Source organism: Osmerus eperlanus, chromosome 12, assembly GCF_963692335.1.
Source record: "Osmerus eperlanus chromosome 12, fOsmEpe2.1, whole genome shotgun sequence".
Lineage (NCBI taxonomy): Eukaryota > Metazoa > Chordata > Actinopteri > Osmeriformes > Osmeridae > Osmerus > Osmerus eperlanus.
In genome coordinates, this window is record NC_085029.1 from 14,301,573 (window position 1) to 14,316,694 (window position 15,122).

Sequence of the window (15,122 nt, forward strand, 5' to 3'; positions counted from 1 at the left end):
TTATCTCGTCCCTTTTTCCTGACAGCATTAATTTGGCAACCAAATTATAAGAGAGATATGTTTAATGAAAGGGCAACTCAGGCAAATGCACAGGCACAAATACTTTTGCACTACACATTTAACATGGACTATGAATCTAATGGACCGTTTTATTCACACCGGCTATGAAAAGCACATTTGGCAACCACACATCTGTCAATAGATTAACAAGATGCTGACATTCATTGACATTATGATTTATTGACATTGAAATACTGAATTATTTTAATAGGAAACATGAATTCAGTTGTCAGCCTGAGGGCACGAGTGTGGCCAGGGGAAGGGGCAAGTTCCACCTGTCCTGCAGGTCTTGAGGCTGGAGCATATTTCTGCAGCCACTCCAGCTCCAGGTGTAGGTTGAGAAGGTGTCAGGGAAGGCCTTGAAGCCCAGCGCTCGATGGTAGACCTGAAGGGAGCCCCAGGACTTCCAAGCATCACGTTGTTTGTAATGGGTCAGTGTGTCCAGGAAGCTGTTCAGACCCTTTTTGCACTGGGTTCATGGGAGGTGGGGGGGGAGTAAGACAAACACATAGAAATAGAGAGAGGAAAAATGAATAAATGGACAACTAGAGGACAAATGGGAAAGACAGTGAAAGGCATAGCATTTATTTTATGTTATATACAGATATTCTTTTTATATAAATAGTAACTTGTAGAAAAAAATAACCTTAAATCAAGACATAACACTACCTTGTATTGTATCTGGTTGATGTCATTATAGGTGAGACACTTCCGGTTTTTCATTTGCAATTTTATCTTGACCTTTACTGGAGTGATCAGATCCTTTGTCTCTGTCCCTGGGTGCTGAAAAGACAGCTGAGGAGGAATGATGAGGAGAGGATGGAGGATGGAGAGACAGAGAGTGAGATATTCTACAAAAACAATCATATCTATAGCCTATTCCCAAACAAAGCAATCAGTATGACACAAACTGTGTGCATTTGAAGTGTATTTTTTAATCCATATTGGTTAATCATTAAAATGTGGGTGTACCTGTCTTATGTGCTCTTCTATCTCCACATCATTCCTGGTTTTGGCTGACAGACTCTCTGTTGCAGCTGGAGTGGGTTTCTTGATTACCCTCTTGCCCACGACAGTGTTTGACAGTGACACGTTCAGACTGGGCCGCTTGGAGTATGGGCTTGTTGATGGGGCTTGGGGATCAAGGGTCAAAGTTAAATTCAACAGCAAACTACTATTAAGTTCAGCTTGATTTACCAGACTACTACACTCATGACCCACACTCGTGCTAATGTAAAACACATGTATACACACACAAAATACAAACACAGAATATATTTCTGTTTCTCATACCATAAGGTAGGATATACTTCATCAACTGTTTAGGCTGTAAACCTATGAGATGAGCTCCCTTGGCGTAGTACGTGAGCACATGGCCCCGGTCTTCAAACACCTGTGGTGCCGCACACCAAATGTGATGTAGCGATTTCTTGTGGTAGTACCTGCATGAGAAAATGAAATTATTTTTATTTGACTGATTTCAAAGTCATTTTGGTCGCTTAGGAAGTAGCCTAAGTCTTTAAAGAACAATTCCAATCAAACAATAAGGTAGTTTATGAAATTGGACCAGACCATCAGTCACTCACTACCCAACTGTTAAGCTCACACATTCTATTCATGCCGTATTTAATGTAATCATAACATTACCTAATTATCTCTCCAGTGGCAATACTGGGAATTAAGCCGGCATTCAGCATCTTATCCAGGGCATTGTAGAATACAGTGTCAATCACCACCACTACCTGAGAAGGGTCTGGTGGAGGCTCCACTTTTGAGAAAAGGAAGAAAGAGAATGAGACAATATTATCAGTCACAGGAGCAACAAAGTACATGCAGTACAGTAAAATAATCTCAGTCCTTAAGAAAGTAACAGACCTTTCATACATGTGGTAAATTTCTGACTGTCTGTCATTAGAGACAGGAAGTCCTGAAACCCCACCTCACCGTCCCCTAAAACAAAAGCACACCAATTAGTACTTGTATCATTATGTTACATCATAGCTACACCGTTTTACACCATTTTAATGTGCTATGTTATATTTCTCAGTCAACATACCATCATAATCAGCTCTGTGTAGACAAGTCTCTGTTTCTGAAGGGCTAAGTTTCATATCCACTGTTTCTAGTAAGGAGGAGAGCCCCTCTGCATTGATGATGCCCCTAGAGCTGGTGGCAAACAGGTCAAACGCTGCTCGGAATGCTTTGAAACAGAAGACATACACAATTTGTTTCGCAAATGTTTTTTTAATCAAGTTTGAGGTAGACACTGCAGGGACAATATTACAATGTAGAGATAGCTCAGTATAGGGTGCATTTCAAGCAGATGTCAGTTCACTGAGCAGTGTCCACATACTATTGGCCATTTAATGTAGATGAATACACAATGCCATGAATGCTATAGTGTGACTCACCTTCAACCTGAGCATCAGACAGAGTTTCATCTGGTGCCATAGTGGCCAAGTCCTTCATTTGGCCAATACACCTTAGGTCAAACAGTGGTCAAGGGTCAATGACTTAAATCATAAACTGACTCAAACTGACTTAATTACTCTCAATTTCATTACAGGAAACTACAGGAAAACATACATACTTACTCATCCTCCTATTTACTGATATAGATAAAAACATAAAAATAACAACATAAACTGATGTGTACGTTTAGTGCGTAATTTCTGCGTCTCCCCACATTCTGCCACAGTAACTCACAACGAATGCAGAACATCACTGAAGTCTTGTGCGTTGTCAAATTCATGCTGTTTTCCAGAATCTCGGTGCTTAATCCGAGTCTTGGGGTCCGTTTTTTGGCTGCTAGCCTGTCTTTTAGAGTTATTGGCACCCTACAAAGAAAGAATTGGGCTACATTTAATGTGATTCCATGGAATAACGATACATCTAGTCAGCATGATGATTTATGACAGTCAACACATTTGGTAGTTATTCCCCTGTAGGGTTGTCCCATATGTATGTATCTGTGTGGATGGAAATGGTAGCAAAAGCCGACATTGATCCTGTAACTTATTTTTGGATGTTATGCTACTAACCATCATCGTGTCTGAAGGAGTTCTTTGATGATCTGTCTGATGCAGCAACACTTCTCCCAAGCATTCACATAGCTGGATAATTTACATTTAAGACAGAAAACATACAATTCCCATGCTCGCATGTCATTTCTGGCGATAGATAATTAATGATAATTAATTATAATTAATTAAGCTACTGAAACGATGAAGAAGCTCTAAATTATAGACTAAACTAAAACTGACCAATGGAGGATACTACACATACAATGTTGTATGCAGACAGAGAGTAAGAGAGAGTAAGAGAGAGAGCAAAGAACAAATTGGAGACTGCGCCCCCTCTATGTTCGCAGCAACAATACCTAATCAGGGACGTAGGCTAATGCATACACCCTCACCAAAGAGTATAGAAGCACTATACAAAATAAGTTATTTGCCCTCACTTCTGACATAAGCGTCACTCAGCAATGCAACTGTGACATCATCACCCATATGATCACCGGTTTTCAGATTAACTTTTTATGTTTTATATAAACAAAATCTTGCTTGGTTTCTTTTTCTACTGGATTAAATGATAGAAAGTTAGTTTCCTGCATACGCTATGAAAGTAAAATGTAGCCTTCTGTAAAATGTATGGTACATCACTAAGTTCTCCTTTAACCTGAAATACTCTTCAGCAACCACGTTTCACGCCAATGAGGAAATGTAACATGATTAGAAAATAAAATGTTATTATATTTGTGAATACTTTCCTCGCCGACAACTTCGCCGGTTAAAATACAACTCCCAGAAACCCTAAGCGGAAAATGACATTGGCGCGAAGATGACATCACAGCAACAACGCGAGGCATGGGATTTGTTATAGTAGCGTTACTGAACGCATGGGGGGCATACTAGTACATTTACAGGTCAGTAAACAAAGATGCATGAGATTTTCATATTTAGTTTACTTTGTCTAATGTTTGTCTGCATAAACGTTTGTACAGGGGTCAGTTAACGGACACGTACTTGTTTATGAATAGTTTTTCTTCTTTCTGCTGTACTCAGATTATGGTAGGTCACAGTGCCCCTTGGCTTGCTAGCTAGCTAGCTGTCGACTATTTTAGAGTCAGCTAGCTAGAATATATTTACGTTACATTATATTTTAAATGAGTGCTCTGTCTAATCTTGCTCTGGGTAAGGAATATGTGCACACTGTCTTTATTTCTAGATATATTGCTCATTTTCTGTTGCTACTATAATTGGTATTAATTGCAGGTTCGATGTCTTGAATTGGGGACACATGTGGAGGAGGTGGTTCGTGAAAGGCACCACCTGTTTCTTGCAGGTGGCAGCTTACAGCTTTTCAAGATTTCCTCACCATGGGTGTCTCTCCTCCTCGCTTGCGAGACATCTAGCAAAGAGACACACCTCAAGGTTTGCTCTTCCCACTTCACATCCTCGGGGACAACTATGGGGGGCAACACCTACACTTGGTCTTATCCGAGGCTACAAAAAAGACGCCAAGTTCACCATAGATTTCCCTGTCAATCCCGTCACAGTCACAGATATCAAACAGTATCTGCGCTTCAAAGACGTTCCGTTCCATGATGGCTACAGTTGCTTGCATGCCCAGAGCATTTTCATGGATTTAAGTACAAGTTCCCCTGCGGGTTCAGGGAAAGACAATTGCAACATGTTCATAGACAAGACCACAGGCCAGTTCCTTTGCAAGGACACCTTGGTAGAGGGCAGCTGGGAGGACCTGCAGGACTGTTTGGAGGTGATGCAGAAGGAAGGCCAGACTTCGCTCAGCCCCCATGTTCTGCTGGGGTACCCTGAGAGCGTGGAGGAGCAGGAGGAGAGGGAGATGGAGCTGAAGGAAGTGCAGAGGATATGGTCCAGCTCCATCCCCTTCTCTGACGTCCCGGAGGAAGAGGCTCAGCTGATCAAAACCATGTTTCAGATCAGCAAGATCTCCAACGCCACGCTCAAGAGGTTTGGGGTGAGGCTTTTTAAGCCCACCAAGAGCCTGGTGTTTCCCTGGTTCTGGGGCCCAGATTCAAGCCTGAGGGGTGTGAAGTTGATGTCAGCCCAGAGCACAGAGAGTGGGATTGTGGCTTACTCCGAGGCCACAGTGCCCAAGGCGGGGTCCTACCACAATCTTTTTGGCCTTCCTCTTGTGGGACGTAAGGACACAGAGGTTGTGGTAACAGGCCATGAGGTGGACACCTTGGCTGTGAGCCAGGCCACAGGCCTCCCATGCGTTGCCCTGCCCCGGGGAGTCAGCTGCCTCCCACCTGTTCTCCTTCCCTACCTAGAGCAGTTCAAAAAGGTGACTCTTTGGCTGGGAGGGGACATGCGCTCCTGGGAGGCCTCCAAGATCTTCTCTCGTAAGCTGGGTCTGAAGCGCTGCTCACTGGTACGTCCAGGGGAGTTTCAGCCCTGTCCTGTGGAGGCTCTGGTCCAGGGGAAGAATCTGGCCCGCATCATCAAGGCCTCCATTCCCGCTGCTCACAAGTCAATTGTGTCATTCAGGCAGCTTAGAGAGGATGTCTTCGGTGAGTTGATGAACACAGAGCAGGTGGCTGGAGTGAAATGGACAAGGTTCCAAGAGCTCAATAGGATCCTGAAAGGCCATCGCAAGGGCGAGCTGACAGTCTTCACAGGTACGTTTCTAAACTGGCTCATTGACATGTGTAGTGTTGGTCTTTGTGGAAATGCATTGTGTATGTTTGTGGCTTATCTGCACTTTGTAATGTGTATTTTCCATATAAATGTCTCCCCTTCAGGGCCCACCGGTAGTGGAAAGACCACCTTTATCAGCGAGTTTGCTCTGGATCTGTGTATGCAAGGTGTCAACACGCTGTGGGGAAGCTTTGAGATTAACAATGTCCGCCTGGCCAAGATCATGCTCACTCAGTTTGCTATGCAGAGGCTGGAGGAGAACTTGGACCAGTATGACTACTGGGCTGACAAGTTTGAAGAACTGCCTCTCTACTTCATGACTTTCCATGGACAGCAGAACATCAAGTGAGTCTCAAGACTGTTCTTATACCTTCTGTTGATGGATAGGTGCTGTAAAGATTAAGTGGGTCAAATACAAAAATACAAATATTTTATGCCAATACTTTTATAAAGGGCTGTGCTGGACACAATGCAACATGCTGTCTACTTGTACGATATCAACCATGTGATCATCGACAACTTGCAGTTTATGATGGGACAGGAGAACCTCAATGTGGACAAGTGAGAACCGACATCACTGATTACATAAATATATGTAGACTACATATTTTAAAACCTGATAATATCCCCTCTATATGGCAGTATGGTCAATATGTCATATTGTCTCTTACACAGGTTTGCTGTGCAAGACCACATCATTGGAGCTTTCAGGAGGTTTGCTACCAATAGTAGCTGTCATGTGACTTTGATCATCCACCCCAGAAAAGAAGAGGATGACCGAGAACTACAGACAGCATCCATCTTTGGTACTGCTAAGGTAGGTGGAGGGGTTACATTTGCAATTTTAGTGAAAGACAGCGTCAGGGGAAAAATGCTTTAATCATTGAATGTCATATTAACGTGGTCCCAATCCCATTTCTAGGCCAGCCAGGAGGCAGACAATGTTCTCATCCTGCAGGAGAAGAAGCTGGTCACGTGTCCTGGTCGCAGGTCCCTCCAGGTGGCCAAGAACCGCTTCGACGGGGATGTGGGCATCTTCCCTCTGGAGTTCCTCAAGGGCTCGCTCACCTTCTCCGCTCCCATCAAGGGCAAGCACAAGCTGAGGAAGGTGAAGGGGGAAATGCCCGAGACACCCCAGGGTGAGGAGACCACACCCATGGAGGAACGGGTAACAGTAAAGAAGGAGGAGAAGAAGGAAGAGATGGCAGCAAAGAAGAATGAGCAGGTTGTAAAGATGGAGAAGCCAGCAAAGGCCACAAAAACACCCAAAGTTAAGAGCGCCGCTGCTGTTAGAAGCAGACCAGAGGGACTCAAGAAGACACAGAATGAGGAATAGTTTTGCGACCGATGGGATCGTGATGATATGATTTTATAAAATATAAACAGATGAATTATGCAATAATATTGAAAAAGACAGTGTTCCAGTTGACAATGCTAGTTTTCAATAATAATCCTAAATGATTTTCACTTGTATTGAGAGTAAGACATGAAAAAACTATCAAAGGGCTGTTAAAGAAAACTATTTGGACAGTGAAAATCCTTTGTTTTGAAAATGGCTCATAGAATGTTATTTTTATAATTTTACCTGTCACAGTATAGAGACCAACTGCTGCTTTTTCACTCAACTTCATTTCAAAGTCTAACTGCTTCTGTCTGTTAAAAGTTGATTGATATTGATTGAACTCATTAAACTGTGATATCAGAAACTTCTGTAATAATGTTCAGTATGAAACACTATTGTGTTTGTTTCTTCAGAGAATATAAACACTTACACGTTGCCATTTGTGCCCTCTACTGACGTTTGTACACTGTTGTTACATGAATTAAACTGTACTTTTAAAGCAAAAAGTAAAGCCCTTATTGTTCCTTTTAATTGGCTGCAATTCTCTTTGTTATCTGTAGGTGGCGCTGGTAAATCAAAATAAATGTATTCAGAACAGGAGCAGTCGAATGAACAGTAGTCCAATTCTATTTTAAATGTTTGCCCTTCTGAAGTATTGTCTAAAATATCATGTAACAGCATTGGTGTTTTCATCGGGTATGTCGCCATCAGGTGAGAAATGGAACGAGCTTCTAAAAACTCAGGTCACTGTCATAAGTTGGTTTAGTGTCATATTTTATTCAACAATCTAACATTGTTTTTGAAGGATTTAGCTAATTGAGCCCTCATTAAATCAGGTATTAGATTCTAGTGAGCATGAGCTAGAGTGATCTCTGATAAGAAAGGTATCAAATGACCGTTATACCTAGGGTTAGAGTAGGTGCTAAATAATGATGAGCCTTCCACAAGGTTTGCCTGCCTCTTCATGCTGGCTTTTGATTGGACAAGGAGAAGAAGGACCAAGTTTCCGATTTCTTGATACATTATTCAGAGGACTGACTTCCAATAACTAAAAAGTAGATTATGTAACAGGCCTCTTGTTGGATTATGGCATATTTTAATGAGGAAAAATGAAATTAATTTGCTTCCTCTGGAGGATGATGTAATATTATGAATTGAATCGCTCATCGAAACAGCAGACTTGCCAAGAGGTTTCCTGTCCAACTCCATATTTGTTTTCAGACTTCAAACAGCAGTGTAATGTCAGTGACCTTTGACCCTGGGAACATGTAACGTAGTCGTGTGTGCAATGAGATGAATCAGTGTGCATATCCCAGGGTCTGACTCTTTATTTCATATTGTTGTAACCTGCTACCCCCTTGGCTGGAGAACACAGACTGCTGCGCATCTACATCTCCCTCTGAGAGCTACCCTGGCATCAGACCCAGCTCCAACAAATGGCCCTTGAGCTCCGTGGCTAGCTGGATCTGTTAAATATTGTTTTAAGGACAAAGAATCATCCTCGTATAAACTGTGGGGTGTTTTCCTAAATCATATTCAAGGAGATTCATGCAGATCCTGGCTTGAGAGGAATGGAAAACACTGAAGGATTGCCGAGATGGAGAGGCTCTGCGTGTGAAAGGCAGTTGGGGTGAGACAGCAGGAGAGACAGATTCTGGGCAGAAGTGCTCTTGCTGGGTTTCTATTCTGTCATTTTCCCCCCCTCTCTTTTGAGGTTTTCGGTTTGTTTTACTGCTATGTAAGTACAGAGCATTCCAGAATGATTCCAGGCTTTGCTCTGGATGTGTCTGGGTGTCATCCTGACGGTGTGGGTGTGGGACACCAGCAGCGGGTGCCTGTGAAAGAGGGCCTTTGTGCACTTGGGCGTTCCTGGACCGAGACGGCGGCTCCATCACTTGCCAGCTCGTCAGAGGAAGAAAACATACACAGAGCTCGCATACATGAGTATGACACACCAGCTCCCATGCACACACAAACAAAGGTCTCATATCAAGGCTCTATCAAAAGAAGTGTTCACATTTCACTCTCGTTAAACCAGTTGTGGCAGGTTTACTATCTGTTTAGTAATGCCTTTAAATATTTACAATTACAACTAGGTTTAGGTCTGAGGACCATATTTATTTGAACAGCTTTATCAACTGAGTAAAACCTACTTATGAACATATCTTTTGAAAAGAGGAAGTTTGATTATATACTGACATCCCTGGTCCCCTGACCTTCCTGCACTGTGTTGTTTGTTCTTGTGTTTAGAGTTGGTGGCTGTGATCTGAGCTTTGTGACTGTTCAAATGGATGCCATCTGGAGAGAGAGAGGATGAAGCAACTCCAGCCCTGCAACTCCTAGTCGCGAGGGAACCAAAGCGTGAGATCTGTGAAACCAAAGGCATTTCACTTCATCAAAATGTGGATTATTTGTGGTAAAAGATGAATAAAGGAAATGTTTAAAATGCATTACATTCAAGGCTGGTGGATTAGCATTTAAATTTGTATTCCACAGATACAGGGTTCTAGGCACTAGGAGGTTATTAAAGGTAACAAACAGTATGTGCCTGCCTCCCACAACAAATATCCAGACTTAAATGGAGGTCCCCACAGAAATCACAAGAATGCCAATCTGCTCCATGGTAGGACTGGAAGTGCCTTTCTCTCCTTTCCCTAAATCTAATAGAGAAGCTGATGGGGATGGATATAGTGCAGCGCATAGTTTCAGGTCCATTAACTGCCCTTCATTTGGACATCAAGGCAACTATTTGACCAAATCTGGATGTAATTTCAGGACCTTAAGTCAAAGTCAATCAACAAGCAAGTCTGGAATCTGGGAGAGAGCTCAGTCAGGAATCCTGTAACCAGACCCCAAAGTACATCTTCATGATACCAGGGCACAATCAGTAATGTTGAAAACATGATAAGTGCCTTCACATACTGATTGGCCTTGGAGATTGGATATTATAACCATTATAGTGTGCTCTTCTCTGGCTTTTATTAGGGTTCCTTATCTTCATATTTAGAATTTCTGCTTGTGAAAAACAACAAAAACAGAAAGATTTCTTTGGAACCACTTAACAGTGGTTTCAGGAAGACAAGGGTTTTTGGTCTGGCGTCTACAAGAATCAAATGTTTTTCTCTGTCTTAGTTACTGTTTTTTTCATTTTTCCCTTCATTACATCGGATTTCTCCCCTCTGTGATTTTCATTTCTGTCTTTGTCATCTTGACATAAATATTTATAAAACTTGCTCTGGTTTCTGACTCACAGTTCAGTGAACACTGGTCTTCCTCATAGCATTGTTTTTGTCTGGTTCCTCTATAAACATTTCCTTCATGGTTATTACTCAGGACATGTTTGTCAATTGTCAATACATTATTTTACCTAGCCCATGCAAGAATAAAAACAACAGAAAAAAGTCAAGCCTTTAATTATGTTGGTGTTTTTAAAGCATATTTTGCTGAGAGCACGTGAAACATTTGTGTATGTCTGAAAATGTATGATTTAACATTCAGTTTGGACTCCATGCTGATGACTAAACTCGTTTTAAAAAAGACCACAGGCCAACTCAGAAACACAGATGATTTATCATCCCTCTTTCTTTCTGCTCTGTGCGTTGGATGGGAAGAAACATTCTGCCTCACGTGCACTCGGCACGTTTGACCCATATTACCCTCCCACAAAAACACTCTGGAGAATATGTCTGCTACGTGTATTAATAACCATCTGAAAATCCTCCCTTCCGTGTTCCCAGACCAGAAGAAGGCTCACGTTTCTACTCGTTATGTCAACTTGATGTTCCTGTTAGCTTACCGTGTATGTGATATCTGGAGAAGAAACATAAAATAGTTTTTCCAAGACATGCATTGGTATGTTTCATGTAACAGTGTCCTAAAAGGCAGATATGTCATATTACTCGTCTGTGCTGTTCTAACTAGCCAATTGATTTGCTATTGCAAAGATTTGCAGGATTTCAGATAGCCTATTATCAAAGCTAGACATATTGTACTGTCAGCAATTATGCTTGAGTTGGATGAGATTCAAACAAAGTAAAGTGCATGGATGTTAGCTGTGAGGACCTTGATGTGTCTCAGAGCATTGAAATTGAGTGAAATCAGTGTTAGCACCATCATCCCAAGGCTGGAACATGCCCACTGTGCCATCTCGACATCTATCTATGACAGGTCGTTAGGCACCCCTAGCCTAAAGGTCAACTGCTGAGTGATCCTTATGTTTGCTCCCTTCCTTCCCTCCAATGGTCACGTTAGGTTGCGTTAGGTTGCAGTCCTCGTCATGACAACATCACTCACAATAACTGATGCCAGTGACGACCCGGGGACCTCAGCTCATCTCGGTTGAATGTAGGCAACAGTATGCTGCATGTCTCAAATGCCCATCTATCGTAAGTCATTAGCCACTCGTGTTCACTTGGCACATCCACCCCTGCTGAAGGCACAGTATGCTCCTGCTGTCTCACAGCGTGCCTGACTGCCCATGTTTTGCCTTTGAACACAACAGGAGGCTTTTTTGGAGCAGGCAGAGAGTCGGTGCTTATATAACATGCTCAGGAGACCCAGGATGTGGGGGGCTTAATGCGCACACTCGCACCATCCGTGTGGATGCTAATCGACGGCCTGTGGGGGAGAGTGGCCCTGCACTCATCAGTTCCCGCTTTTCAGTGGCTTGGAAAGGCATCTGCTTTAACCCTTGTGTTAAAGCCCCACATACCCCGAAGTCTCTTAACCCTTGTGTTATCTTCGGGTCGTTCTGACCCATCAGTCATTGTGACCCACCGTCGTATTGCGACAAATTTACCTCATACAAAAACAAAGTGAAGCATTTTCTTTTAACTGTCGGGCTGTCTCAGACCCCCCACATTGCAATGGTTAAAAGAAAATTATTTGTATTTGTTTTTGTATTGGGTAAAATTGGGTAAACACAACGATGGTTCGTTATGAACCTTTGGGTCATGTGACCCGAAGGCAGCACAAGGGTTAAGAGACTTCGGGGTATGTGGGGCTGGTGGGTTGATAATAAGAGGGTAATTACATACAGTGGTGTGGTGGCCAAGGTGCTGGGGGATGGGAAGGAGGTAAAGAATTGGAAAAGTAGGGGACATTTTTGTTGTGAAGATCTTTAGAAGGAGCTGCCTCTGTAAAGGCAGATTAAATATTGTAGGAGTGGAGGCCTCATTCCCTTTAAGACGCAGGTCAGAATTAGCATCCTGCTCATTGAGTAAGTGAGACAGTCTGGTGTGGCCTCTCGTGTGTGTGTGTGTGTGTGTGTTTGTGTGTGTGTGTATGGTATAGAGAGACACAGACGAAGATGAAGAGAGAATGAAAAACAAGGAAAAAGAGACAAGAAGAAACAGAACGCAAGACACAGAATGAGACAGCAAACTATATTTTAAGGCAGCCAAGCAGACATGCTCTACTTTAGACCTCCAGTAGCCTATTCAATCTCAAATTAGCTGCCCGTGCAGCCACCTTCAAAGAGGGCCCTTCTGAACCTAATCCTCTCAAACTAAACGTGTGCACATTAACAGTCTGCATCATGAATGCATATGTGCAACAAAGCACAGCTAATGATCTCTCAGCACAGCAGTTAATTGCAGAATTATCAGCATAAGCTCTGTCCTATAAGCCGATTACCTAACAGTGCAGTATCCTCTAATCAATATAAACTCTGAATATGAGTCTGTAATCTATGAATGCCAAGGTTGGTCATTGGGTCTGTAAATACTCATTTTGTTACTATAGTAGCACTTAATGAGTTGTGGATTGAATGTTGTGGTAAGAAACGAAATTGTGTCGAGGTGGTGTTTGAAATTTTAAGTCAAACAGTGGGCTCATCTTGTGACCTAAAGTCTCAGATCATGAATATATACATTAGTTGAACACAGCAAAAGAAAAGTGCTGCATATGATAATTCTGCTGTTCGATTACAGAAGGGCAAAATCTGATTGTTATCAAAGAGAGCCCACCATTCACTAGATGGCAAAGCAATTCCTCTGGCACCCAGATTAGCTAGCTCTGAAAGCCTCTGGATCCCTGCCGGTCAAGTCTCCAGCCTGACCCAAACAATTATCATCATATCAGGTATCACATTCTGACAGTGCAATAACTTCCAATAACCACAAACTGTATAGATACCGTGTAAGTAAAGCAGCAACTCTTATGCATCAAGTAATTTATGTGAGCATGTGCGTACTTTACATGTGTGTGTGTGTGTGTGTGTACATTTGAATAATTGTTTTGTTTAGTTTCATTTAGTGGACAAATAACCTATGGCAGGTATTTTCTGTGAAGTTTAAAATTACCTTGAGCGTTTGTTAGCCTTTCAAATATGTTTTCTTTGACACATTAGACAAGCATTACAATGGCCACGCCAGTTAAATTATTCTATTTTGCAACGGTATTCAAAAACATCAATAGGGAAGTATCTAAGAGCAGTAGTCTATTGTTTAGTAAATTGTCAGAACAGTTTCAGTTGAGTTCATTCGTGTGTCATTTATGCTTGCTGTTTAATATTCTATTCCTTGCTACATCCAATGTTGTTGTCCAAACTACTACTGTTGCATTTCACATCATGAATCAAGCAAGAGGAATAATACATTTTTTAAATGCACTGCACCTCAAGAGAAAGCACAATACCTAGACTACCAGATGTTCTATATCAGTTTCAGAGACTGGGCTTTGGTAAGCAAGGCCTCGGGAAACACGGCTGCAGCCGGTAGGAAACAGTATCCCCAGTTGGGAACAACACAAAGTTAAATCCAATAGAAGACCAAGGTCGCTGTATAGAGAACAAGTTCTTAAATCACTTGGCCTGTGTTGCCAGGGTTGTGACTGGGGACAAACAATGGAGCCTGTTTCGCTGGTTGGAGAGCAGAGCAGATGATGTGTGTTTTTTTCTCCGTCCTGAGTTCCTAACATTGAGAGTGGCTGAGCAAGGTAGAAACAGAAGGCTGTGGGTTCAGGTGTCAACAGGTCACGTGAGGCACACAGAGATGAATATTAGGTAACCATCAGCGTGGAAACAAGGGAAACACGACAGCAGTATGTCTTTGTTCCAAAAGCAGTACCTAGTATGAGTCTGTGCTGTGCTATCACAAGACAAAGTAGCATTAAACCTTTTAGTTATTGTATGTGCGTATCTTGCATTGTTTAGTGAGTGCAACTAAGCAGAGTCCAACAAGTTATACCCTTATTGAAAATGTTGAGAAATTTCTATTCAGGAGTTTTTTTTTGCAAAACAGTAATGCTGATACAGTGGAAACAGAAAAAAAACACTATCACTTAGTTCAACGTAATTGCAGCTATACAAGCAGCTGTCAGCAATCATAAACATCTTGGGCAGGCACCAATGGCTAACCAAAGAGAGTAGTGGGAACCCTATGTCTCCATAATCACACAGCAGATAGCACATTCAGTCGTTCGGAGGAACCCATTACAAACAACAAACACACTGCACTCAATCCAAATAATTCTCAATTACTGTAACAAAAAGACCTCTCAAACTCTTCAGTGGTCAGATAAGTAATGGGCCAATTTCCCCTCATTTCCTATGGGTGAAATAACTATGATTTGTATTTCTGGAGCCCCACCAAGATCACAAATTTGCCCATTTGTGAATCCAATCTCAGTAAGCATGTTTTTCTCTGTTGAAATGAAGAAATACTAACTGTTTAACTACATGCTCCTATGGTTCTTACCAATGGCACTTATTTGCTTTTCACAATGTATGCTTCAGGTTTTGGCTACCCACAATGTTTTTGGGGCTATCTCGTTGTTTAAGATCACTGACCTATGCACTTTTGTAAAGCTCTCTCTTGGAAGTCGCTTTGGATAAAAGCGTCTGCTAAATGAATAAATGTAAACTCCTATATGCACTGACAAAGAAACAGTACTGCAGGGAATGCATGAGTGTGTGCGTGTGCAAAGCCATATACTGGATATGTGCACATGCGTGTGTGTACCCAAGAGGTGTGGCTACTTGCTGGTTCTGGGTATACTGTAAATCTTGGGAGGGCTCAGTCAAGAGCTTGCAAAAG

General features: G+C 42.2%; 2 protein-coding genes across 3 annotated transcripts; one reads left to right on the plus strand and one right to left on the minus strand.

Moving 5' to 3' along the window:
* Positions 1-84: 84 nt before the first annotated feature.
* On the minus strand, positions 85-3,238 carry LOC134031509 (EF-hand calcium-binding domain-containing protein 3-like). Its single transcript, XM_062475161.1, has 10 exons — positions 3,102-3,238; positions 2,767-2,897; positions 2,472-2,542; positions 2,117-2,260; positions 1,936-2,010; positions 1,708-1,828; positions 1,354-1,502; positions 1,033-1,193; positions 730-855; positions 85-529 (listed from the first exon to the last, which is right to left on the minus strand). The coding sequence occupies exons 1-10, from the start codon at positions 3,105-3,107 to the stop codon at positions 290-292; spliced, it is 1,224 nt and encodes a 407-aa protein (XP_062331145.1). The 5' UTR covers positions 3,108-3,238; the 3' UTR covers positions 85-289.
* A 622-nt stretch (positions 3,239-3,860) lies between these two features.
* twnk (twinkle mtDNA helicase) lies at positions 3,861-7,114 on the plus strand. Of its 2 annotated transcripts, none has more exons than XM_062475268.1 (6): positions 3,861-3,985; positions 4,335-5,725; positions 5,849-6,089; positions 6,198-6,305; positions 6,420-6,561; positions 6,667-7,114. In XM_062475268.1, the coding sequence occupies exons 2-6, from the start codon at positions 4,360-4,362 to the stop codon at positions 7,078-7,080; spliced, it is 2,271 nt and encodes a 756-aa protein (XP_062331252.1). In that variant the 5' UTR covers positions 3,861-3,985; positions 4,335-4,359; the 3' UTR covers positions 7,081-7,114. The 2 variants fall into 2 exon arrangements, with proteins under 2 accessions (XP_062331252.1, XP_062331251.1); XM_062475267.1 differs by lacking the exon at positions 3,861-3,985 and adding an exon at positions 4,103-4,253.
* The last annotated feature ends 8,008 nt before the right edge of the window (positions 7,115-15,122 follow it).